The sequence below is a fragment of the Sturnus vulgaris genome, chromosome 1 (assembly GCF_052056855.1).
Source record: "Sturnus vulgaris isolate bStuVul1 chromosome 1, bStuVul1.hap1, whole genome shotgun sequence".
In the NCBI taxonomy this organism is placed as follows: domain Eukaryota; kingdom Metazoa; phylum Chordata; class Aves; order Passeriformes; family Sturnidae; genus Sturnus; species Sturnus vulgaris.
Window position 1 is genome coordinate 63,615,309 of NC_142243.1, and position 26,942 is coordinate 63,642,250.

At 42.9% G+C, this 26,942-nt stretch overlaps 2 protein-coding genes across 3 annotated transcripts in view; one reads left to right on the forward strand and one right to left on the reverse strand.

Moving 5' to 3' along the window:
* Window positions 1-1,637: 1,637 nt before the first annotated feature.
* HSBP1L1 (heat shock factor binding protein 1 like 1) lies at window positions 1,638-3,340 on the reverse strand. Its single transcript, XM_014877682.2, has 3 exons — window positions 2,868-3,340; window positions 2,707-2,773; window positions 1,638-1,811 (listed from the first exon to the last, which is right to left on the reverse strand). Exons 1-3 carry the CDS (start codon window positions 3,087-3,089, stop codon window positions 1,699-1,701), a joined length of 402 nt encoding a protein of 133 aa, XP_014733168.2. The 5' UTR covers window positions 3,090-3,340; the 3' UTR covers window positions 1,638-1,698.
* A 10,903-nt stretch (window positions 3,341-14,243) lies between these two features.
* SLC66A2 (solute carrier family 66 member 2) overlaps window positions 14,244-26,942 on the forward strand; it is a 62,912-nt gene continuing 50,213 nt past the window's right edge. Inside the window, exons 1-3 of one of the 2 annotated variants that reach the window (XM_014877647.2) lie at window positions 14,244-14,306; window positions 14,676-15,032; window positions 23,922-24,055. In XM_014877647.2, the coding sequence (XP_014733133.2) occupies window positions 14,830-15,032; window positions 23,922-24,055 (337 nt within the window). In that variant the 5' untranslated portion in view covers window positions 14,244-14,306; window positions 14,676-14,829. The remainder of the gene's footprint in view (window positions 14,307-14,675; window positions 15,033-23,921; window positions 24,056-26,942) is intronic. The other variant, XM_014877639.2, reaches the window with a different exon arrangement.

Consider the following 26,942-nt stretch of genomic DNA (forward strand, 5'->3'; position numbering starts at 1 on the left):
CTCATTAGCTGAGGTATTCTGTTAACCTGGCAATGCTTCAGTTTCTGCATTATGGTAAAAGGTTCCTATTATATTTCAAAGTAAATCTTCCCTGTAAAGAATACCAATGTTTTGGTGTACAACCACCTGAAAGTCAGTGCAGATGTCCTGTTTTCTGACTACCAATTTCTTCTGGACATGCTTGGTAACTAGAATTCCGCATCTGTTTCCAGGTCATTAAATAAAATAAACTGTTTTCATCAAAACATTTAGCATTAACGAACTGAAAATGTCACAATATAAATACCTGGGTGATGTTATCTGCAGTGGTGTGCACAGCTTTGGGTGGGTTTATGCAAAGAGCAACAACTGAGCAGTTGTAGCCTAAAAATACTGCCTTTTTTTTTAGTAGAGAATGGTTTATTCTAAGAACATACAAGCTAAAAAGGCAACACATTATTTTAATATTAAAATAAATACATTTTCATACATTGAAAACATTTATGATGGGGTAAGTTCACTATATAGGATATAGTTTTCTAGCCAAAGTAGTGGCTTTGACCTCTCTGAAACTAACACTTCTTTTTCAGCTCCAGGAAATACAGTGCCCCACTTAGATGAACAAATCCAGCTTTCTATTTTTTCCTGGGGCAATAGTTTAAAATTTTTTTCAAGGTTCTTTTATGACATGATGCAAACACATTTATTTTCCCTTAACATTTTTTTGTCAGTGTGACACCTGACTGTAAAATCTTGGAGTCAGTGCCATGCTGTTCTGCCTTTAATCTTCCTCGAGCACATCCTCATTTCAGTGCTGCAAAGATACAGTGAATAAGTAGGTTAGTGATTTATTCATGAACGTGATTCAGCACGGAGGTAGGAAGATCTCCGTATAGTTAAATACATCTTTGTGGATTATCTTTCTGCATTTCTGAAAATTATTGCGAACCTTGTCTAAAAGGCTTCAGAATGAACAGATTCCTAAATTAGTTCACAATACAGACATCCTTGTCTTTCACTGGGTAAGAAGTTCCAATGACAAGAATAACTGATGTGTCTCAATTTGAATCAGGAAAGTGTGCATCAACAGAAAGACAACATCACTTGCATCCACAGAACATGGAAGCAGTGCTGCCTCATAAATACTAAGAACAGAGTCAGGCACCCATCAGGGAGGGGGCTGGCATTTGCAACAGACTGATATAAAATCCAGAACGCAATCTCAAAATGCAGCATGATTTTATATTATAAAGTGATTGACTGTAATTTACTGCTGTGTTTGGGGTGAGTGTGTGTGAGAGGTGTGCTGCAAGCCACACTGGGAGGCCGTAGGAGGTTTAAAAGCAGAGGTAAATAAATTTATACCAGTGAGAATCCTCAGCTAGGTTAGCATACCTGAGGGAATGGTGGGCAGGAATACTTCAAGCCACACACATTTCACTATGAATGAACAGCCTCAGTTTACACACTTGGGATGAGTTGGCACTAGCCCCTTGTATATGGCACTCAGCTGGAACAGAGGCAGCAAGATGCCGTTTTTCTTTTGTAAAAGTGGTCGCATTCTTTGGCTCGTGGCAAAAAAAATTTCCAAGGTATATTAAACATGTTTTTAAAAAGTACACTTTCAAATCCAAGAAAATGCAGGTATACTAAATATGTCAACACCATTACTCGCCCTTCATTCAAAACTAAGTGGAAATGTACAAAACACAGAAAAACTTAAGTAAATGTCTTTACTCCCAACTCTTCATCGCTGTTTTCTACCCCAGCCTCTGTCATCAGGTCAGCAACACGCTTCTCAAGGTCATTGATGCGCTCGCCCATTTCTTCCAGTAAAAAGTTAAAGATAATATATTTATAAACAAGAGTTCTACAATTTTACGGGTTTTTTTCTTCCATAAGAAGAGCAAGCAGCTTTCTTTCAGATGTGTCAGCCTTTTACTTAATCACGTTTAATGCAAAATGAAGCATGCAGAAGGTGGTATTGAACACTACCGAATCTTATGAAAGATAAGCATTCAAATTCTTAGTACCAAAGGCCTTTGCAAATACTTATGAGTGAACTGTGTAAGAGATTGTTTTCTTTCTGAGGAACTATTTTAGGTGATAGCATACAGTTAGCCTACACAATCAGAATATGAGTGTTACCCAAACATTATTCAGGAAGCTGCTTCCTGAAAGGTCAAGTTTCTGTAAAAAAAATTAATAAATGCTTCAGAAAGAAGAGGTAGTTTCTCTAAGTATATGTAATAAGAAAGCTCAGAGCCCCTTCAGGTCTGATTTTCTCATTTTGAGGGCTCATCTTGTCACGCTCAGGCCAACAGCCGCTTTTAAACTCTGGCTCCTTTGAGTAGGATTTTTGGAGATGGATGCTTTTTAAAATGCACCTTCAAAATCTTTACGCATAATTCGATGCTTATTTTACTTGAAAGCCAGAATTGCTTCATAGAGACTACCTCGCTACTTGTAGTGAAACAATTTTTTTAGGATTTCTTTCTTAGAAAAATGGATATATAAACAAGCTGGGGGAGAGGGGGGGAAGTCAGGTGCCTTTACGTCATAGCTGTTTAGCCACGTCACTCATTAGACGCTAATTTGATGTTTAAAAAAGAAGCCCATCCCGCTGTTAAAAGCAGAGACCCCTCCCGCGCCCATCAGCTCCCAGGGGGGCCCAAGCCGCGGGATCCGAAATCCAGCCGCGGGTACCCCACGCTCCAAAGAGGATATTCCTCAGCGTCAACTTTTCCGTCAGAGCCTGAAAATTCTCCTGCAGCCGGCAGAGCAGATTTTCCGCCTGCAGGGAGGGGAGGCGGGGAAGGTGAAATAAACACAGGGGAAGCAGAAGGCAAGGGCCCCGCAGCCGGGGCACCCAGCCCGGCCCCGCTCACCAGCTGCGGCAGCTCCACGGCTCCCGGCGGGACGGCGGCCGCCATCGGCTCCGGCTCTGGTCCCGATCCCGGCTCCGGTCCCGGCTCCGGTCCCGGCTCCAGCCCCGACCCTCCGCCCGCCTCCGCGGGCGCGGCAGGGCGGGCAGCGAGCGCACGGCCCCGCCCGCAGGGAGTCGGGGAATCCTTCATTAGCAGTCCTTTATTTGCCGAAGGAATCGTCATTCCGCGCGGCAGCAGCTAAATAAGGATGCCGAGGTCTCATCTTAAGAGGTCTTACAATTTTTTTTTTTTTTTTTTTTTTTTTTTAGAGTTCCGCCCTTTTTTCCCCCCTGTAACTAGTTTTGTGAGATGGAGTGGTAAAAAATACGGTGGTGGCTGAAATTGCTTGCACTCCAGTGTCGAACGAGACAACACCAAAGGCATCAGCAAGAGTCGTACGGTGCCTCTTTGCAGCACCAGCATGTAGGTCATCCCTGGCTTTTGGGCTGCACAGCTCCTGGTGCAGCTATTACAGAGGTGTCTTTCTTCTGGATGCTGGGACTGTTGCCTGATGTAAATGAAGAGATCTTCAGTTTGCTGTGTCTGTATGATTAGGAGCATATCACTGTTGGGCAATAAAGTACCTTAGTCAATAATTTTGAGTAATTATATATGCTAGACTTGCCAAATATGTGTCTCCATCCACAAGAAATGCCTGAGTTAAGAATTACTTCAGTTGCTGTAAGCCTACCACTTAGAGTCTTTCTTAATAAACTTAATTGTTTTCCTTCTTGACCTTCCCCACCTCATTTGAGAGGGTGTGTTAATCTCTGAGGTGAAATTCTAGCATCAAAGCCAACCTCTGCATTGCTACTTGCTTCCCATAATTGTGGTTTCTCTGCACTCTTGTAGGGTGTCCTCATTGTAGAAAGAAAAATAAAGCACATTTTGCAAAGCTTGAGTGTTCTAGCAGTGCTACTGCTCTAGAAAGCTTCAAGATAAAACAATTTGAACAATATTATGTATGTTTATTTGTCAATAATAGATCTTCTTTCCTTTAAGTCTAGGCAGTACAGCTGTAGTATTTTTTCATTTTTAATTCTAGTAACAGCCATAGTCTTCCTGGTTTTCCCTCCTTCCAGAAGAGTTACAAAAGCTTCTCTCTCACACAGCAGTATTTTCCCCCAGAGGAAGTCGATGTGAATCTGCCTGCTTGTACCCGGTTATCTTGAACAATGCCATAGAGTCCTATTTGTAGTGAAGATCTTGCAAGGATAAAGAACGAGCTGGAAATGCAGAGGAGCAAGCTTTATACGGCCAACCAATTTGCAGGAATCCCACTACATCTTTGTAGTGCCACATTTTAGCAATGGCCGGGTTAGAGATCAACTGAAAACAAGCATGACTTGATAAAGGCTTTTTTAACTAGCTCCTCATTTTCATGAGGTAGGTGAGTGTGGTCAAAACAACGAAAAAATACAATATCCAGCTGGCACAGCAATGAAGGACAGGCAATTAAAAGTGCAAAAGAGACTGAAAACTATTTCACCGTGCATTTCCCCCTTCAAAGGTCTGGTTCTTTTACTCTGTGAGCTCAGTAGCTGATAAGAATGGCCCTCTTAGTTCAGATCTGGAGCTGAATTAGGCCAATAGTGCAGAGCTGGGTTTACGAAATAAAAATGGAAGTGTCTTTAAAGCTAAATGTGGTCATGGAAGAGTTCAAAAGTTCAGAAGGCCTACGAATAAAAGAGACAAATGGCAAGACCAAACAAACTTTGCTTAACAATTAATTTACTCATAACAGAACTAGCATGCTTGGTTTTGCTCTGATGTCCCCTAGTCTCTTCCTTCTCAGAGGGCTTAGAAGTTCAGAATTGAGCTGTTGCATACATTTCCAGGGTTTGAAATCTGGGGATGTAAGATGAGCCATATTTTAAAAGCATGTCCATGTTGGGCATGCACCCATGTATTGATTATGAGAGAGAGATGAGGACACTGAATGGTGGTCAGAATCCAATTTTTACTGAGCACTACATGTGCTTATATACCATTTACAGGAAGGCTGGTAATATTTTACTACAATCATCTAGTTAACCATCACACAGACAAATTTTACATTTCGACTTAGCAAAATCTTATTTCCTGTAACCCAGACTTGATTCAATCTTCTTGCAGTCAGAGCTCTGTTTGCTCTTGCCAGGCCATCCTCATTATCAGGCTGCATAGTGCATACACTGATTAAATCTGCACAACTATCAGTCTCATTTACCATACCCATGGGCTAAGGGAAGCTGAGCAAAGACACTTTGGTTTTGTTTCAAAACCAGAGGGCTAGCTGAGAACCAGTAAACCACCTGTGCTCATAAGACTATTTACTGTGATAAGAATGCTTAATTTACTAAAGGGATAACAAGAAGTTCATTTTGGCAGTGAGTACAAAAACAGGTTCTGAGGGGGTTTGAGAAAGGAGCAAAAGAGATTTGACAATATGAATTCTTTTTCCATGCCAAAATGTGGCATGCTACTTTCTTTCAGTAAAAAGCTTAGACTTTAGTCACTTTCAGTCTAAATATATCTTTCTGGTATGAAGAACATGAAGTAAAAATAAAAAACAGGGTGACCTCGAGGCTGAGGTGCCATCTGCTTCCATCCTATTTCAGTATTGCAGACCTGTGCTGTGAACTCTTCACAGTGTGTGCTGAAATGGTATCCAAAGCATGTTTCCCTTGCTCTTTCCTAGGGAAATTACAGTCCCTCCACTGCTGGAAGGAGAAGTCAGGGTAGCAGTATAGGACATAAAAGCATGCTCAAACATTTATAAAATCTAAGCTCCAAGTTCACTGCCATGCTGTGAAGCCTGTGGTATGGTGAGAGAAGAACTGTTGTAGAAATGCATTACTCTTGCTGTTTGGATGTAACATGGATTCTCTTTCCCCTCCTCTTTCTTTTTGCTGACAAATAAGGTTTTATATACCAGGGGTAAGGAATCCTCCGGTCACATGCTCCAAGCATGTCTGGCTCAGGATTGCTTTGGAATGGAGGTGAGGTCAGAGAGAGGACATCTCAAGAAGAAGCTGAATATTACATGTGTGGTAAGAAAGGAAACAGGAAATTTAGTTCTGGAAGGAGACAAGGAGGCAAGTGCTCCTGGGCCAACATGGCAGCTTGTTTGGCTGCAGATCAGAAGGCAGGATGCAAATGGCACTGCAAATTTTGTGGGTTTGCTTTTTTTTCTTCCTGGCAGAGGCATGGTCAATACTAAAAGTTTTCTCTAAAGAGAAAAGGGCTAGGTACAAGTTAGTGCTTGCATCACAATCATGGTATTTTTGCTAACAAATTGTTGGGCTGGGTCTTTGACTCATGCTATGCTTGATCCTTCCCTCTCAGGTAGCTTCTCTTTTTACACTTTGCAGTAGTGATTCAGAGGGATACAATGTGCAGAAAAAACGATCTGGCTTTGCTAGGTCATCAGCTTTTGTATGCAGCAATCCCAAATGGTGCTGATTGTTTTTGTAGCAAATTTTAGCCTTTACCTGATCTTTTGATTCAGCATAATGCAGTTCACTGAAAGCTTGCTCCACCGGAGTACTTCCTGGTGAAGGCATCGCTTTTCTTCCACATGGTAACACCAGTAGACTAACAAGTTGTTATTTAAAATCATGGAAAGACGTGGTTAGTGAAATGCAAATGCCTCAGGCAGGGGAAAAGGCATTCGGGTCAGTGGTGTCTGACAGCTGGTGCTCCTTTCAAAGACAAAGTCATTTGAGGTGAATATTAAAAGCCTGGGTGTTTGCTCATGGTTCAAATTTCAGGTTCTGTATCTTTGAAGAGAAAAGGGTAATTCCAGCCGTTGGGAAACCTGATCCCTGATGGAGGTGCTCTGCCTTTAATAAAAGTGTTCTGTTTTGGGACTGCTGCTAACAAATCCCCTTATTGTCAAGTTTTTCAGTCAGCCCCTTTCTGCAAGTTTCTTCAGAAAGAAAACTGACAGGGTTAAGGATAATGTTGATCAGATGTTCAGTGTGTGCTGTGGGCACCATGTAGTGCTAAGTAGCTGTAACAGAACACAGGGTGTAATTTTCCCTGTAGGTGTATTGCACCAGAATAAATGCAGGAACAGCAGAAAGGTGACTGTGGAGGCTGGTGTGGTGGGTGGTGGTGGCATCCTTTGGCTCTCTGAAGAGCTGTGTGTAATTCACGGCTCTGTGAAATCACCCAGCCAGCTGCTGTTTACTGCTGAATTATTATGTGATGATCCAGAAATCTCCAGCTATTTTTCCCAGCTATGTTGCTTTCCATGCATTTTTCTGCTCCAGCATTGTTCCATTCTCTTTGGATAGTGAGAGTGAAGGAGTATTCACCGTGCATTTCACCTCCTGAAAGGCTGCAGGATGGAGCTGGAGGTGTTTGTCCCTGATGGGAGAGGGAGCAGGGTCTGTTCCTCTGGCCTGGTGGCATGCCTGGCACTGCATCTGGGGGCTGTGTTCAAACTACCCCAGCACAAGGACAGGCAGCTGACCTCACATGGCCAGATCCCACAGCCTGGTGTGGCTCTCTTCCAGGGACTCTGTGGTCCAGAGCAGAATGTGCATTTTGTGCACAGGTATTAAATGTGGCACATGCTGCGGTGGGTGATGGAAAGAGTATTTTTCTAAAATATTTGATAAAGAGAGCCTCTGCTGAAGAGGCTGGAAGCTGGGCAAAGGAGGGAGTGGTTCATTGGAAAATGCCCATTTTGCATTTCCAGAAGGTGTAAAGAGCTGTGGGTAAAGTTTCCTGTGACCAAACTGCAGTTATGCTAATGTTTTCTTGCAGCTTCAGACACAATTTTGCCCGGAGGAGGCAACTGGAATGTTTCCCTGGTACGGGGAGTTTAAATTCACCTTGAATTAGTGGAAAGCACTTAGTATGGTTGCATAAACCACGAGTTGATTTAGTCAAATATGGGTAATAACACTGGGGAACATCGGGTATAGGACACATGCTCTAACAGCAAGATGTGGGTCAGTGAGCAATGACAGTAATAAAAACAGCCAAGAGTATGTAATCTGATTCTTTGGCTTCTTGTTGTTGTTGTTGTGAGAAAAAGCTTGCCCTTTCTCATCTGAAACAAAGATCTTTTGCAAATATGCTCTTAAGACTGAAACCTCGGCTTGCAGTGGCCTGCCTGCTTCTTCTGTGAGACATTTGTGGCAGAGGGGAGGTGCTAACAGCTATGACAGGTATTTTATGCAGCTTGGGTAATGTAGGAGGCCCTCCCACCTCAGCTCCGTTTAGTGTTCCACATGATGTTTGTTAGCAGGAGACATTTGGGTGCCTATTCCAAGCATGCCTGGCAAAAGGCATCTGAAATTACAAGGGCTTAGAGGGGCCAGAGGGTGCCAAGGGACACTGCCAGCATAGGTAGCACAAGTGTCAGCTGAGCAGAAGAGCACTGGAGGCTTGGCCATCCACAACTGGGGAAGAGGTGCAGCAGCATAGGCCCCCAAGGCTGCTCCCACTTTTGGGGCTGGCCAGCACAGCTCAGAGGACACATGAGTATGTTAATTTTCTCTCTGGGATAGATATTGTATTAATCAAAAGCACCTGTAACTGCAGCTCCTTGGGATTTCAGAAAAAAGTCAGTCTGCAGTGTTTGTGTCTGTCTCGTCTAAATTATCTTCGACTCAAGTATTACTCTTATAATAAACTTGGTCTTTGGGGTTTTTACCCCCCCATTCTGCACTCTTTGCTCATGGTGAGGAGAGCATAAATTTAGTTTTGTTCTGTTCTTAAGTGTACCACAGATGTTGAGGTTATCTAACAGAAACAAGCCAGGTGTGTGTTACAGTCTGTAAATGCCACCAGGAGTACTTTGTCCTTGTTCAAGAACAGAGAAAGAAAAGATAGTTTTGGTGCTGTAATGCTACTGACTCCAGGTCACCTGGTGGTATTTTGAATCATGATGAAGCTGTAATTTCTCTGTCATTTTTCTTTTTTCTCTCTGCTTCTTATTTACTCCACAGCAGAGAGAAAATGAGTTAGAGCAGGCTAGGGGATAGTTCTTCTGACACTTTGGACACTGCACTTGCACCCTCACTTATTCAGTGATAAAGCCAGCTTGAGGATCTCCCAAACTGCATTTCATGCCCTGTGTTGGCTCTGGCTAAGGTGGAGTCAGCTTTTTCCACAGTGACCCATACGGTGCTGCGTTTGTGACCAAAAGAGCGCTGGCAGCACACCAGTGTTTTAGCTGTCACTGAGCTGTGGTTGCACAGCATCAAGGCCACCTCTGTTTCTCACTCTGCCCTCCTCCTCACCCCAGCAAACAGGTTGAGAGGGGAAACAGCCAGGACAGCTGCCCCAGTTGGTAAAAGGGACATGCTGGACCCACAGCACCACACTCAGCAATAAAACCAGGCTGTGGGCAGGAAGTTTCTTCCAAAGTACCTGTTGCTTGGAGACTGGCTGGACTCCTGTCTGTTAGTAGGAGGTGGTGAGTGGTTGCCTTTGCATCACTTATTTATGTTCTTTTTACTCACTACAAGACTTTTATGTCAACCCATAGGTATTTTTCCCATGGCTTCACCCTGCTGATTCTATGCCTCATCTTGCACGAAGAAGCAAGTGAGCAAGTGGCAGTGGGGGCTTCACTGCTGCTTAGGATCAGCCCACCACACTCCTTCTCTCCCAGCTCACTCTCCGGTATCAGCAGCTTCTTGTGGAACACAATTGAGCCTGTAATTAGTGAACATTTTGCCCCAGGGGAAAGTGCATGAGAGAGGGAGATGGTGCAGAGCTCTTTCTGCATTGTGTCAAGAAAGATCCAACAAAAAACAGCTTAATAAAATAGCCATTTTAGTAAGATGGAATAAAAAGAGGAATCTCTCCCTTCTGATGCTGAGTACCCTGCATTGGAACAGCATTGAATGGAGACTGCATGGTGCTTTCCCATGGCACACTGTGCAGATCTCATCTGTGGAGATCTTCCTCTACTACATATTTTCCTAAGAGAAAGCATTCTACTCCTGAAGGTTGTTGAGGTGAGAACTTCTGGCTGCATTGTTGGACATAGGCAAGGATATGCAGGTGGATTGGGAGCTGCCAATGGACTCCTCTGCTGCAGACAACTGCTGAGGTGACCTTGGGACCATGGGACACACCAAAGGCATCCCAAGAGCAGGTGGGGAAGAAATAATTGCAGCCAATTGGACCTGTTTGATAGAAGAGGAGGCTGTGGGTTAAGCAGTCCTGGTTCAACTCCTTACCTGTGTCCAGGCACCAGCTGCTTACTCAGGTAAGAAACTGAAACAGGACTGCTGTTTGTTTATTTCCCCACTCTGAACTTTGCCCATTGTTTACAAAGCTGTAATGGTTTGAAGAGGGGCTCCTGTATCTTTGCCAGCTGTCAGGCTGATTTCTGCTCTGACATGTTTGCTTTAGGGCTTTTACTCCATTTGTCTGTGGAGGCAGTAGCAGTCCAAGTACAGAGAGGAGTCTAATCACCAGCCTCCATGGTCCTGGGTCCTGCTCCCCAGTGCAAAGCATGTGACTACTGCCCAGGGATAGGCTTCTAGGCTTGGGCATGTTTGTCAGAGCTCCTCCTTGGAAGTGCAGAGGGTGTTCCACTCATGCTGATATTCACTGTTCAGTTTGCAAAGACCAGTGCAGAAGGAGAAAGGAAGAGTAGTGAAGATGTGCAATAAAACTCCTGTATCTCCTATTAACGCTGGCTGGCTTGATTCTGACCATCAGCTGCCAAAATGGGCTCACCAGTGCTAGGAGTGGCCAGATGGACCTTCTGCCATCAGTTGCAGCAGGGTTGCCTTAAAAAAAATCAAAAAATGGAGAGAAGAGGACAACTGATTTAGTGATAATACATTAATACAAAATGATAATACATTATGGTAGGAATGGCCAATTTCAAGACACTTAAAACCCATTTACTTGTTTTATGAACAGTACAGTGAATATTTCTTTTTAATCTCCCCATGGCTGTAGTTGTAGAATGAGATATATAATGTGATAATTGAAGGGAATTTGGCTACCATAGGGATTCACTTTATCCTTTTACTGTGCAGTGTGTTCAAGAAGTAACTCAGAGCTTATCTGCACTTTAGCAGGGTCTTGAAGGGACTTCATATGCTTGATTCTGTGCAACAGCATTTCTCTAATGTAGAAGATAAAATAATTTTAATACTCATCTTTCAAAATCAATTGAGAGAACAACAGACTGGTTGGGAGACTTGCAGCAATCTGCTATTTTTGCTACTGCAGTAACTACAAGTGAAGTACCAACAGCTGTCCTCCTCCTCCTCCTGTAAAAATATGCAGAGGTGGCTAAGGCTTGTCATGGAACTAGTCCATTGGGTGGTTCATTCCTGTGTCCTGTTGGTCCCAGTGTCATCTGATAAGAATATGGCCATATGGAGCCAATTGTAGAAATGGGGCTCTGCTTACTTTTTTTAAGTCAGTGGGCCTATTTGCAAAAACTAAACCTTATGTAGTTATAGTAATTTTTACTACCTCTACTAACATTAAAGTTAAAAGCCCTTTGAAAACATCTTGTCTGTTCACCATTTTCAGCTTGGTTAAACCATACCCAAAGATACTACAGGAACATATGTTATCACATTTCTTAATCTAAAAGAAATCAAAGTTCTCATTATGTTTTGAGATTTGGGGACTATGTTATCACCAAAATGTTAACTATTAGAAGCCAGTTCATAACTGGGTGGCTAGAGCTGCTCACATAATCAATTTCAATCCTCCTTTAGCAGATGTCCTAAAAAGATTAATTTAGTCTTCAAAGATCTGGTGTGAAACTTTGTCTGCTTGTGTTTTTCTGAATGGCTAATGTAGTTCTATCAAATAGAGGTTTGGTTTTTTTTTTTTCTTAATGGGGGAATTTTGCCAGTCTGTGTGAAAACATAAATGCACCTGTTCTTTTTCTCATCACTTGAAAGAGGATTGCTGTCTGGCAGTGAAGCAGTATTGTTTCTAAGGTAGACTCTGCTTTTACACCAAGAGAGCAGTCCTTCTGAGCTCCCTCTCAGTTACTATCTCCCAGAGAAAGAAATCTGCTTTGATGTGAAGCCTCACAAGGCTCATTCTTGTGTGACTGCACTCAGACCTGCAGGTTGCAGAACTTTTCCTTGATGATGCAAGACTTGCTCCAATTACCTGTTATCACCCCATATTTAGATAAATTTCTTCCAGCACACTCTCCTACTGGAATCTTGCTGGGTCTGCTGTGGTTGGATGTTCCTGTGCCAGGCAGGATGCTATAGTGGAGGCAGCAAGCACCTCAGGATGGTACCACTACCAAAAAAAACCTGAGCCTGACTTTTTAGAAGATCTTGAGACCTGATGCTGGCAGCTGCTCAGCCCCAGGAGTTCAGCCAACCTGTCATTCCTCCTCCTACCCAGTGTCTGGTGTCACTGGTCAGTTTAGTTTACATCCATGGATTAACTCCTGAACAACTAGGATGTTTTTCAGTGACCAGAACTGAATTGTGTTTACACAGCAATGTGCTGTAATATACAGTTTTTACCCTTACTGTTTCAAGTAAAGGAAAACAACCTAAGTTTAGGCAGTTGTCTGTTTCCAGTTGAGTATTTCAGAATCTTAATATCGTATATAATTTGTCATTGCATAGACTTAAGAGCATCCTGGAATAATTCTGGTAGCTAACCTGCAGATATGGTGCCAGCTTGGGTAGTTTCTTCTACTTAGGTTACCATTACTTCAAAATACCTATTTTCTCAAGATAATTTCTTCATGATTTCTCAAAATACTTGAAAAAAAATTTGCTTTCTAATCTGGGCTACTCCTATTTTCAGCTAGAGGTTTGTTTAGACCACTGTGCATAAGGAAAAATACTCTGGTACAGGCTCCAAGGAAAGCATGTAAAGAAGTTGGCATAACTGCCTGATGATAATGCGTAACTGATATATGAAATATGAGCCATTAAATAATGTTTTAAATAATGCAGTTTATATGTAACTGGATTGTTATTGTCTCTCTGAGTGAGTCAGAAGCGATGAAATCAGGAACTTCAAGATCTTCATCCAAAAATCAAAATTCAAAACATCCACTATGTATTTTTAACTTCAGCAAACTATCAAGTCTGTGTAATGGAATACAGCTTTGTTCAAGTAGCACAGCTGCTACTTCCTTGTAGGAAAGGTAAGTCCTAACGTTATCACTGGTCACCTGATCTACATAGGAGGCTGTTTTGGATGTTTGTGTGATGGTTGGTACTCCAAGAATGTCTTTGACAAATACATTCTGGAGTAACGTGCAGGTACATGTGCTGCACATATGCTGCAAGAATTGCCCAGTGGAAGAAATGGCTGCAGTTGAGCAAGGTGCTGCTATGCAGGAAGTAAACAAAAGGCTTCTGAAGCCCCGAAACAGACATTTCTATTTTTAATTCAGCTCCTTTTCCCTTTAAGACTCACAGAAAACATTTGCAGTTGCTGCTATAGGACACAAAGTAATACATTACTCAGATGCAGGAAAACCCATCTCATTTCCTACTTGTTGGGTAAGCAGCAAGGGCACTTAGAAGGAAACATGTCTGGGGTAGCCCAAGGAACAGGCTTTGAGGACAGCTGTGCAGCCACTTGGATGCATGGTGGATGATCCATCCTGCAAAGTGTGGCTGAAGGAGGTGGATGCAGCGTCCATGCCGTCATTCTCCACACAACACCTGTGTGCAGCAGTTGCAGCACAGATGGCCCAGTGCAAGCAGCAGTAAAGACTCCCTAGTCACTTTGGGTCTGCCCTACTTTGGGTAGAAGATGAACATTTTCCCTCCACAGCCACAGCAATTCAGAGAGCCACAGAAATCATAGAATCACAGAATGGTTTAGGTTGGAAGGGACCTTAAAGACCATCTAGTTCCAACCTCCCTGCCATAGGCACCTTCCATTAGCCAGGTTGCTCAGAGCCCCATCCACCTGGCCTTGAACACTTGCAGGGATGGCACAGCCACAGCTTCTCTGGGCAACCTGTGCTAGTGCCTCACCACCCTCAAAGTGAAGAATTTCTTCCCAATATCAACTCCCTTGTCTCCCATTCCCCCTTGTCCATGAGGCATGACGGAATTTTCCCTCCTGGAGAGCAAGACCCAGGGCGGCAGCTCAGCGCAGCCCGCGCTGAGGAGAAGGCGCCCAGGTGCGCCCGGGGGAGCCGAGCCCCCTCCGGCGCCGAGCCGCCTGCCGTGTCCCGGTACCGCCCGCGGGCGGCAGCGCGGAGGAAGGGGTAAGAAGCGAGGAAAGGGCGGAAAACGTAGAAAAGGAGGAAGGGGCCCGGGCCCGGTGCAGCCGCTGCCCGCCGGAGGAAGGGGCGGCCCCAGCCCTCATTGGCGGGGGCGGGGCTGTGGCGGTGCGTCACGGGCCGCCCCGGCCGCCGCTGCCCGCCCGCGGAGCGGCGCCGGGGGATGGAGGCGGCGGCGGCCGGAGCTCGGGGAGCAGGTGCGGGGCGGGCGGCCGTGCCTGTCGGTGGGGCGGGGAGAACGCGGGTGGGCGAGGGAGGCGGAGAAGACCCCTCGGAGACGCGACCCGGGGGCCGGGCGGGGGTGGCGGCGGAGCCGCGTGTCCGCGCCCCTGCCCTGCCTTGCCCTGCCCTGCCCGGCTGCTGACCGCTCTCCTCAGCGATGGAGCGGCGCGGCTGCCCGGGCTTCCCCTGGGGAGCACCGGGACTGGGGCGGGGACTGAGGCTGGAGCGGGGACGGCCCCGGCCCGCCCGCGGCAGGGCGGTGGTCCGGGCTCGCCAGCACCCGGCTGGCAGCGGTCGGAGCCGCCCTCGGTAGAGCTGAGCTGACGCCCTGTCCCTTTCCCCAGGTGCGGGCCCCGCCGGAGAGGGCGCAGCCATGGTGCCGCATCCCGGGCCGGAGCCCGCCCGTGGCTAGAGCCGGCCCCGGCCGGAGAGCTGCGGCGGGGCACCCTCAGCCTGAGGGCGTCCCTCAGCCTGAGCGCCTCCCCGCGCGCCCCCGGCATGGAGCCCGGCGGGCTGGAGTGGCTGCTGGTGCCCATGCAGCAGCTGGTGTCGTGGGGCGCCGCGGGGGCCATGGTGTTCGGCGGCGTCGTGCCCTACATCCCCCAGTACCGGGACATTCGGCGCACCCAGAACGCCGACGGCTTCTCCAGCTACGTCTGCCTCGTGTTGCTGGTCGCAAACATTCTGCGGATACTTTTTTGGTACGTTGACTGTGTTTCTGCTCAGTTGTAAAGTTCGTACTTGCTTGCCAGCTGTAAAGCTCTGGTTGGTATGTTTGGCGAAATAATGTTTTTCCTTCTCTTGGAGATCTAAATGCTGTCTTTCCATCAGCGTGCGAGTCTATTAAGAATGATCTGGGCTGGGGAAGCATGGTCTGTTCCCCTTGCCAGATCTAATTATCAGCACTCTAATTTCCAGGGTGAAACTTTTTAACTTGTTGGTAAAGAGGTTTATGCAAAGTCAGATCTTTTTTTCTTGCTGACTGTATTTTACATTTCTCATGCTCATCTATCTCCATTTTCAGAGTGAAAGCCGCGGTACCACACGCTTATTCTAGTGTCTAGTTGGCATTAACATCACTGGAACACTTGCCATATGTTCTTGCATTTTCCCGGGATGCCAGCTGGTTTCAGAGGGGGTTCACTTGTAGACCTTCATGCACAATTACAGATGAAAATTTTCATTCTTGGATAAGCAAGGAAAAGATGTGCTGCCTTTCGAAAGGAAATTTATTTTGCTTTCGACACCACTTTCAATACTTAAGAGCAAGTTTGTTTCCATATTTAGGTCTTGTGCTGGACAAAGAAAATGTTATTAGGGTATGATTTCTGTGAATCAATATTATTAACATCTTGCTTGTTACTTCTGATTATATAGATGCTACACCACTGAGAATGTACTTAGGAAACAAAGGATTAAATGGTCTGGGCAATTACTGCAACTACGGACAGTTATTGTACGATTCTGTTTTGACTACAAAATAATGCTTTTTAATCCATGGAGAACTGGCAGGTAACAGGCTGCATCCGTTTGTTGGTTTCCAGTTTCTTTTTAAAGAAACCTCCTATGACTCAGTATAATGGCTTCCTGGGTTCTGCTACAGCAAAATGCAACTTGTAAGTGCTGTGCTGGAGTGGAAAGCAGGAGACCCTTTCTTGGTACTGCAAGCTGGCAGTCAAACGGGGTCATCACTAGATCAGAGCTAGTTGTTGCATTGGAACTGTGCTTTTGTGTGCAGAAGTATATGGAGAAAGCAGAGAGCAGGAGGGAAGTAGAGGAACTGCCAGGAGGAGGAAAAGCGAAAAGCCTGAGCTAACAGTTTTAGAAAGAGAAATAATCTGATATTTGGTGTTATTGGCAGTAGCTAAAATATAGAAATGACTTGCACCTGAACAGAGATGCTGGCAGTTTCTAGGTAACTCAGGTGAGTGCGTCTGTTAAGTGAGACTCAGACTATGGAAGAAATGAAAGGTTTTGAATTGATTCTGGGTACATCTAGTTAAAAGATATGTGAAAGTATAACTACTGCAAGTAATGAAAAGTTTTAATTTTTGCCAAAGTTGAAAAGTTTGTCAATACCTCAAAAGGGAGATAATGCAGTTTTATTGATATGAGTATGTAATTGTTTTACTGTGAGTAGTTAAGCCACATAATAGTATGACACAGATAAGCACTGTGTAGGCTCTGGCTGCCTTAGAGCTTGGCATGGAATAGCTTCACACAGGAGCCTGCAGAAACCTTTCTGTCTGTACTTGCAATGAATTGTCTCTTTCTAGTTCTGCTGAACTAGAAGACAAAAGAGTACTTGCGTAATGATAATTCAGTGTTCCTGGGAGAGAATATTTTGCTTGTCTGCCTAAAAAATTGGGCATCCCTTAGTTAGTTATAAGCACCAGTAAGTCATGATAACAGCATTGAGGGTGGATGTTATCCTTGGGCATCTGGATGATTGAAGGAAGATTGTAGAGCAGGAGCCTGTGATTTCTGTGAGCATGGCTAAAATGCACCCATAGAGCAACTTGGCAATTCAATTTTTGCTTTATTTGGTTAATGTCACCTATGGCTGATGCATTATCTGGGACAAAACGCTCTCAATAATGACATAAACAGCAGAATTATTTTAATTGTATATGTAATAGTCTTTGGAGGAAATTTATTTATTTAGTTTTAAATGTATTAAATAGTTTAATCCATTCTGGTGCCAGGACAAAACTGTTCCTGCAAGTAATTTTGTTCTGTATATAATGCTTTTTCCACAAGTACCAGTTGACATCTCCTTCCCTTTAGCAAACCCAGTATTAATGCAAGTCTCTCTTCTGAAAACTTTACTGCCATATAGCTCCTGGTTTCATTTGGTTTCTCTTCATTATCTCTGATTATTAAGCATGTAATTTGAGCCAGAGTAATTTTTTCTGGACTTCCCCTCCATGCTGACCCAAAAATTAGTACTTAAATTGTTAGGCCTTAAAAACTTTCAAGTTTTAATAATGTTGCTTTTCAAGACTTAATTATTTCCTAGGATGGCTGACATTTCTACTGTTTTTTGCTTGCCAATTTTGTTTTTGACTTCAAAGACATTTCTATAATTTGTTTCTGTTGTTACTTCCAGGTTTTCCCTGAAATTTCATATATTGAATTTGCAGCTCACAAGGACAGGCTGTTCCTGCCTGTTACGCCTTTTATGCCTTTGTATTTTTGCTCTTGGGTAGTGCTGGTGCTTCTGTATCTGTGTTACTTGTAGCAGACCCAGTCCTCTGACCTTTCCCTTATGGCTTTATTATACTTCCTTCCCCTCAGCTGTGGGGGCAATTCCCTCACATTGTCTTTGTGGAATGACTGATTCCACAGATTCCTATAATTGTACTTGGTTATTTCAGAGGTTATCCTCTCTTGGTTTAATGTCTGGTTTTGCAGTGGGTTAAGTTTGACCTTTCCCCTCCCCTCCAAATAGAGTATTTGCTTCCTAATCTTGGCATGTTTTATGTGTCAATAGAATTTCAGCTGGTGGATTGCACTGTGACAGTAGCAATGAACAAAGTACTCCTGAGATCAAGGATAACAATCCTGTTTCCACTTACCTGTTCTCGCAAATTCTGTTTGTGTGATTAGACTGTCTTCAGTGGAGAGCCATCTTTTGGAGTCAAGAGGACTCAGTGCAATGCCTCTCCTCCTTGTCTTTCTTACATCTAATCACTTAATTTCAAGATGTGCCCAAAGAACTTTTTTATCTTGCTAGTGATGACAGTACTACGGTATCCATTTTTCATGCTTCTCTTTCATTCAGTGTCTCAAAATGTCATCTTCGAAGAGATGTTTCTGCTTTCAGTTATGTGTGTTTGGCCTTGCTATGTTCCAGCAATGTGCCAGAACTTTATGTAAAAACATTGGGAAAAGATTGGTCTGGAAGAATGAGGACAGGGTATGGATAGCCATGGGTGTGGTTCTACTTCACTTTATTTATGCATGCATGGCTTTTGTAAAGGAAAAAGAAACTAGAAATTTGGCCATGTTTGTCTTTTGCCTTTTTAAAGAAGATTCTTTAAAAAAATTGAAAAGCAGGCAATTTGTGCTTGTAGCGTAACACAAGGGAGCCTGTTTACCTTGTGAAGAGCAGATTTTGTGCTGTACTAGATTTGATACCAATTTAACTTTATTTTTAGTGGTAATCTATTTTTGCAATTTTATCTAACACATCAAATCAATAATTATTTTGGGGTGCCAGTACAGCTGCTGGATATGTTTGATGGCTGCATCAGCTGCCCATTCCTGCCATTTTCAGTACTGCTTCTCCTGCCTGTCTTCTCCAGCCCCACAGGCCATTGTTTCTCTGGACTGGTCAGCCTGGGGAAAGTCTGCACTGTGGATAGACATCGAGAGGCAGTGCAGAACTCCAGGCCTTTGTAATTCTGGTGCATATGAAAGTTTATGACCTACTCCAAAAAAAACCAAAAAAACCTGATAGCAATTTTCTTCCCTCTACATTTTTAATTAAACACTTCATTACCATTTTTGATAGCTGTGCCTTATGTCTTATTATACCTTCTTGAGTTAGCTCTGTGTTCTTGCTCAAGGGATACCCTGAGCTTTGAGGTAATTAATTATGTTTAAGCTGTCCCAGGCTGTTTTGAAGTTGTGGGATGGCTCCAGAGTCCCCTGTGGCACTAGACCAAGGTGCACACATCTTCTGGGTTCGTGTGGCCTGCAGGCTGCCAGCTGAGTAGCTTTACATTGTCATGACGGAGAGCAGGAATGAGAAGGCGGGTGAGAGTTGTGTAATCAGTTGGGGGTGGAGGATGCAGAAAAACTTACTTATGAGTTCTCCCTCTCGTCCCCCTCTCTCTCTTTGCCTTTTCTTTTTTAAAGCATAGCTTATAAAGAGGTAAATGACAGTTTCTTCTAATATTGAGAGTAAATAGCTAGAGGAAAAGAGACTATAGATTTCTTACAAATCAACGTAGACATTTTTATATATATCTTGACTAAGTACAGCCAAAAGTACTTATGTTGCCTGCGATCCCCAGAAATTTTGGGGGATTTTTTTTTTCAATTTTACATTTTTGTAAAATGGATGTGATTATATAATAGGGTTTGTATATTTTCCAAAAGTGTTCTTTCAGAAGGTTTTGAGCTGCAATTCTTAGGAAGAATTTCTTCTTTAGGACAGTGGGACACTGTCCTAAAACTCATACAGCAGTGCTACAGAAATCCAAAAATAGAAAATAAAGCCATTCAGTTTTGGAGTTGTTCTCACAAAATAGTTGGAACAAGTTCTGACAGCCAGGGACAGGATGGAGACTATGGACTGTGTTAGTCTTGAGCAAAGGTAACCTTCTACCCATTCCACATCAGTTGACCTGAAACAAAAAATCTTAAAACAGCAATATCAACTGGGAGTTGTCTGTGCTGGAGTCAATGGAATGTTTGAGAATAGAGGTTTAGAGACTCAAGTATGAAGCTGGAGGCAATTTATAGAGAAATGGTGAGCTTGCTCTTGTCAGAGGTAGATTCCTAGGTATTTATTATGCTGTAACACCTACAGTGGCACTTGTGGCCCAGATCCCTTCTGTCTGGTATTGCTTTGGCTTTGGGAAGCGAAGCAGTGATGTCTAAAGGACTTTCTGTAAGTAAGAGAAACTTGTGCTTTTAAGGCTTCTGTTACTAAAATGGATCTTGCCAGCTTTTACCATGTGTGGAATGTGGGATGATGCTATGAATCAAGCTGACAGAATGACTACAACTTTGAGAGATTGCCTTGTGTATGGCCTGCTGGTGGAATCTTGCTCAGATTGAGAACGAAGGTGTTATGCAATTCCTCCTCCTTTGTATAAGTGCCAGAGAGCAAGGTAAGATGTGCTACTTTTTTGTGCAGAAAGTAAAGTAGAATTTTGTATGCCCAAGTGAGGAGCTTGGTTTGGAATGATGCATAAAGTCTTGGAAGTTTACATGTCAAGAGGAGCCTTGTGTCAGAAGATCCTTTTGCAAAACTAGTTTGTTTCTTCTTCCTGCTTAAATCCTTCAGGTTAGATTCTGTAGACTTTCAGGACAGCTGCCATGCTGCTACCCTTGGCTATCTGTCACGATCCTGGTAGTATGTGATGTATCATGTGTGCTTTCCATGTTGCCTAGAATCTGTAACTTCCCAAAGCGCTGAAAAGCAGACAGCAGATGAAAGCTGGAACAGCATCCAGGAGTGTAGGAGGAAACAGTGGTCAGGGTGATGGTGATCTGGCTGCACCAAAAGCAGTCAGTTTCTTTTCAAAGATGTCTTAGGAAAACCTTTTATGTAAGCAAACCTTTTATGTTTGGTCTAGCTTAGGCTTCTTTTTCACAATCGGCATTTACTGTTTCAAATAGGCTTAGGACTGGAATAGCAGGATTGTTGCAGAATTGAATTGTACCAATGGAATTACGTAGTTTTCTCAATAACTAGTTCGTCTCTGCTCTGACTGGAACGTGCACTTCTCTTGTCTTCATTGCCCTGAACGTGCATTAGTCATTTGAAGGCTGTGGAAACACTAACAACATATAAGCCACTCCCCGCCTTTATTTGCGTATTTGACTAGTGCAGGAAATAAAGGGTTCTTTTGTTTTTACAAATGAAGTAAACAGTGGAAAAGCTCTTTGTCTCTGTAGTCTGACACATATGAAGTCTGAGTTCCTTGAATACTGCAAGTGTCACTGTTCAGTTTGTTACACAACGTTGTAGTTATGGGATGAAAATGTGGAATACCAATGGTGACCCCTCACCTCCAGGACTTCAAAGATGATCTTTTCTGGAAGCCTGTTCTAGTATCCTAAGGCTCTTCATCTTTCTCTCATATGGTGCTCTAATTACCTCAGTGTTCTTCCTCTCCTGGCTCCTGCTTACTACTCAGAGACAGGAATAATGTCTGTGAGGCAGAAAGGAAACAGAACATGGAATGGCACACTCTCCCTGCAGGGCTTACATCCCATAGTGCTCCTGGCTGAAGCTGGCCTGAGGAGTCAAACTGGAGTAGTGTTGCTTTGGCAGGCTCTGATATCAATACAAGGTAGGGTAAGCAGCTTGGGGTGGTGCTTGTGTCTGTGATCCCGAGCAAAATGAGTGTTCTGGCTTTACTTCTACAGCTTCAAGAACCCAGGAGTGGTCCTTGACAGTGGTATTCCCTTCAGTCTTGCTGCCCAGTTAGTGTGGTGTAATCCATGTGGTGTAGTTTGTTCTGCCTGTTGGCCTCCATGGCAGCTGTTTGTTTTCCTGTATATGTGATCTAGTTTAGAGGGCTGTGTTGCCTGCAAGACTCATTCTGGGGTTTGGTGTTTGGGGAGATAGGTTACATAACGAAACATACTCATGTGAAATGCTTCTTGTCTTTGACTGGATCGTTGTGAAAAACCCTATAGGTGGTTTGCATTGTTTGAAGTTCCCCTAAGAATTTCTAAATTTCCATTTTAACTCTTGTGCGCTGTGAGCTTTGTTTTACTTTTTTTCCCACCTAGTGTTTAGGGGTAGAGGGTCTGAAGCAATACTTGAATCTCATGACAAGTTGTTGTGATCGGACAAGCAGGTGCCTATGCTTATTCGTGTTTGTAGTGAGTGGGTATTTATACTGCACGGGTACTTTTGTGAGGCACCCATTAGTGAATCACCAATAATCTCATCAGCAGGGAGAAACTAACCTTGCAGTGACCTGTGGCTGGATTTACTGTCATAATAGCTTCCAACTTGTTGTGCTGCTAGCTCAGCCCCTCTTAAATGCATTACTGTATTTTTACATGCAAATACATTTGTAATGTTTTTTCTAAACCTCATGTAAACTGGTTTGTAGTTTGTACACTGCTCCATAATTCTCAGTGAGTCTTTCCCATATTTGTTCTCATTCCTGAGTAAGAGGCAGATATGATGGTATTGAATTCCAGTAGATGAGGGGAACTTGGCCACAGTCAGCAATGCAGGCTGAATGAGCTCTGGAATCATGAGCCTGGGGCATAGGCTAGGCCAAATTTTTGTTCTTTTCCCCTGCATTTTGAACTAGTGCAGTGAAAGCTTTGTTCAGAGCACACACTGCCTATGATTATGCTTATCAGCTGTGTTCTTTATTTCCTTCCTCATAGTGTTCTCCAAATTTGTTACAGTAAGAAAGAAGTGGGGAACTAAAGGTTATAGAACTGCTGTTCTTGCAGTAGTTACTGGTGGGCCCTTTGGCAGTAGTGTGGAGGCTTAAGGAGTTGTACTTTTCCCCAGCTGTATGCCATTAGGCAGGAAATACTTGGCTATTTTCACTGATTTGGGCTGCTTGACTCTTCTGCACAGGATTTCCAAGGAAGCTAGTCAAGAACTTTCCAGTCTCTCTCCTGTTCCTTGTTAGTCAACTCTTAAAAAAAAAAGTCTCTCTGGTGAAATGGCTGCAGTGGAAACACAGTAGTGTGAGACAGCATGGTAGTGAACCTAGCTGGTTTTTACTAGCATGGAGTTCGGCCATGAAAGTAGCCCAAGCATAACAAATTCCCTTTTACCAGGGTGCTGTAAAACAGGAACTGTCATGAAGAGGGCAATAATTGCCATGCCTGTGAGGCTTGGGACTCGGTCAGCATGACATGGTCAAAGATTGACCTTAGTGACTGTGCTGTTAAGTTTAGAAAGCCTATGTGCCTCACAGTGCAGGCAAGGGAGCTGAGGAGCACAGCAAAATGTTCTGACCAAATCACTTCCTCATCATCTCTGTCTTTAAGGCATAAAACCTAGCACAACTGAGCACAGGAGCAGCAGCTCACTGATGTGTGTGTCCTGTTGTAAATGCGATGTTCTTCGAGGGCTGCATGTGATAAGCTTCCACCCTTTACCCCTTATGCACTTACTGAGTGTGTGGTGGGGATTGCTGAGCTTTCATCAGGTAATCTAGGAAGAGGATCTTGGGGCATTACTGATCTCCACCGAAGGATTCTCCTTTTTCTACAGCAGAACCTTGTGCAGTAAGCTCTTCAGTCAAGACTGGCCACAATCCAAGTTCACCCTCTCTGTTGTGTGAAGAAAGTGCTCAGAAGCTCCCATGACACATCTGGACTTCTGTACTTCTCCCAGTCTTGGTCCAAATAAGACAAAAATTTATTAAATAGTTGGTGTGTTCTGCAGACCTGGCTTTTCCACTCAGATGTCTAGACAGGGCTGTGGATATTTATGTCTTCATTGGGCAAGTGCTATTGGTTTTGACTTACTTTAAAAATTAAAAATTGAGAAAGGGAAGTTTTGCACAGAAGTCCATGTGAAATCTTTTGAGTGTGTGTGTGGAGAGCACACATAACTGGTGCTAATGTGGCATAACTCTCTGGTCTCTGTGTTCTGACTTAGTGCTTAATGAATGTGATTCTCCTTTCAAAACAATAGGTTTGCTGCTGGCTTTCGAAGCAAAGGCTTAAGCTTCTCTCTTCAGCATCTTTAGGATCAGTCCACTGGGATGTTGAAATAAGTTTCTCAGATACTTCTGCTCTGAGATAGTGTATGTGCAATTAGGTCTGTCTGGTGACTGACTTTGTCAGCCTTCCATACCTGTTACTGATAGCATTTCCTTTTCCAGGTGCTTAGATATTTTACATACTTTCTTTTTCTTTTTCAGGTTTGGAAGGCGTTTTGAATCCCCTCTTTTGTGGCAGAGCATTATCATGATCATTACAATGTTACTGATGCTGAAACTGTGCACTGAAGTGCGTGTGTCCAATGAGCTGAACGTGAAACGCCGTTCTTTTGCAGGTCAGTGACGGGAATTGGCTTTTTTAGGATAAATATTTCTGAAAGTATAGTGTGCTCTACTTAGTACAAAAGTTCTATCTTGCAGTCCAGTCTCCCCACTGTAGCACTTTCTGAACTTTTTTTTTTTTGAAAATGCTTATTTTCCAGATAAAAATACACAGCTGAAATTTTATTTCAAGCAGGTCTTGGTTCAGTCTAGAAACTGGAGTTCTCCCTAATATTTCACACCGCATTCTGAATATAGAGCTGGCTGTTATGTTTTTGTGCTAGCCTAGATTTTTAAAAAGATCTTGGCTGGAATAAGAAGTTATTTTCTTCAGTTGTACTTTTTACCAAGTTCTTAGTTATGATCTTATACTCTTATCTAAATGCTGTAATTTCAAACATTTGCTTTTGTAGTAATAATTTTCTGTTTACTTGTTACTGACTATCAAAAAAACAGGTGCTTCTTATCATAGTTGCAAAATTTCTCTTTTTGTGTACCATTTCCTTTAGTGTAGAACTAGTTGGGATTCATGGGAATTTTCCCATATTTTTTATCTTGGTTAATTTTGTTAATTTGGATAATTTCAGTTGGACCAGACTATTATTCTCTAATTAATAAAATGTTCAGTCTTTGTGCAGTGTCCTTACTTTTTTCCCTGCTGATAAGAAATGTGAGATGGGTAGGTTTTTGTTTCTCTGTGTTGACTTTGACTTAAAACATTTTATGTAACAGCTTATTACCAACAAGAACGGAATTAACACTGTCAGCTTTCTGTCAGTTGTTTTGCCATTAAGGATGTATAATTTATTCTCTCCATCTGTTCTCTTCCACACTCTCTAATAATGGAGGGTCTGATCCAATTCCAGATAGCAGCAGCTCCTAGCTGTGGAGTAGGGTGATTTATCTAATAGCTAAGGAAGCTATTTCCATTCCTGCTCATTGTAGAGTGCGGTGAGAAACTATTCAGGTAAGTGAATTCATGTGGAAGAGGAGCTGCACTCCAGCTTCAAAACACAAGCTGCTGTGTTCACAGGGGTTTTCAGTCTGGCAGGATGAACGACTTAAAAAGTACTTTCAGCCAGATTTAGCGGCAGGTAAATTCCAGGAAGCATTTGGGAGGGGCATGTATGCTTTCTTCCTCCTCTGCTGTTTGTGCTAGCGTTTTATGGAGTGACTGAGAGGTTTCTCTATTTGCCCTTTCTGAGAGGAAATTGTTCTTGTGCCCATTTACACACTCACATTTGCAGGCTCCTTCAGTAACCTTTGGACAGAAAAGGGAGACTCTTCAGTTTAATATATAGTGCTCTTTAAGCAACTCTCCCTGAAAGACATACAGTCTCCTTAGGGGTAATCAGTCCTTCCCTTGACAGATGACAGAAACTCTTTAAGGTTGCATTGTGCTATTTAAACCTTTTGACTAAAACTCAGTTTGTCATATGGAATTTGCTAGAGAGGCTAATTTTTACCTACTTGTGGCCCTTACTTATTTGTTTTCATTGAAAAGCTTACATCCTCCCACAAACACTGAGAATAGTTGGAGTATTTTTCTTACATGGGATTGATTTTTAGTAAGGACATCTGTATGATGCATCAAAATAAACATACATATGCGTACAAAGCTCCTTTCAAGCTGGACAAAATGATAGGTTTCAAGCATGAGTAGGAGTGAGATCTGTGTTTCTAATCATACACTTAATCTTATCTCTAAAGTTTTATGGTGATGTAGGCAAGCTGATAAATGTGTTTACTTACTTTCTTTCCTTAGAATTTACTGGGGCAGTGAAGAGCTAGGTTTGAAGTCAATATTTTTGGTTAACCTTGCAGAATCCTGAGGGAAGGTACACTATTTCTGTATGATCATATAATTACTTATCACGTGGCTGGTCTTCATTGTGAACGTTTTTATTTTCTATCCTCCCTTTGAATGTTTCGGCAAAATATTTCAAAATATTTAGAAAGAACAGAATATTTCAATGGAAGAGGTTTGCTGTTTTCTTATATTATTGTTAAATGAAATGTTTTTTCCAAGTGACATAAGTATATATTTGCCATTGTTTTCAGTTACGTGGAATTGCCTTTTTTCCTTTTGTTTTTATTTTTCTCACAAATTAGGTCCCTTAAATAATAACTAGTTCAGAAGGAATCTGCTTCCTATCTTGAAGCATTAAGAAGCAATCTCTTCAAATCCTGACAAGCTTGCTCTGTATTCTTTAGCCTGTTTTGTGGTATTACTGGCTTAAAATACCCAAAATGTCAATGACTATTCAGAACATATAAAGCCATTCAGTCAATTTACTTGTACTTTTATTTGTAGGGTAGCTATCATAGAATGAGAAATGTAGTCTCCCTAGATTTTCTAGTAATGTTTGGGGCTTTTTTTGGACTGTACATAGAGAACTTAAAAAGATTATGTGAACTTTCTTGAATTTTTTTCCCTTCTCACAGTTACTTCTCAATTATGGGATTTCCCCCCACTCCCTTTTAGTATTGCAAAATGAAATTAACCTGAAAGTGGTGCAACCCATCTTGTGCTTTTGCTACCTTCTCTGATTTTTTGTTTTGGATAGACAGACTAAAGTCTATCAGTACATACTGATTGAAAACAGAGCAAGTGCTCTTCATATATCCTACTGTTCTACTACTTTTTCTTTTTCTTTAATCTTGGACTGTGTAGCCTGTTTTTAACAATTCAGATAGGGAAAAACCAGCACCCAAGCCAGACAATATGCAAAACCAACAAATACCCCAATTTAATTTTAAAACCTCCAGTGATAGGGCAGTTCTCTCCCCTGCATACTAATGCTTTGAAAACTACATGAAGGAATCTTCAGGTAAAATCAGCAGGCATGAACAATAGCTTCTTACCTTTTATCCTGTAATTAACTCACTGCATCTTAACTG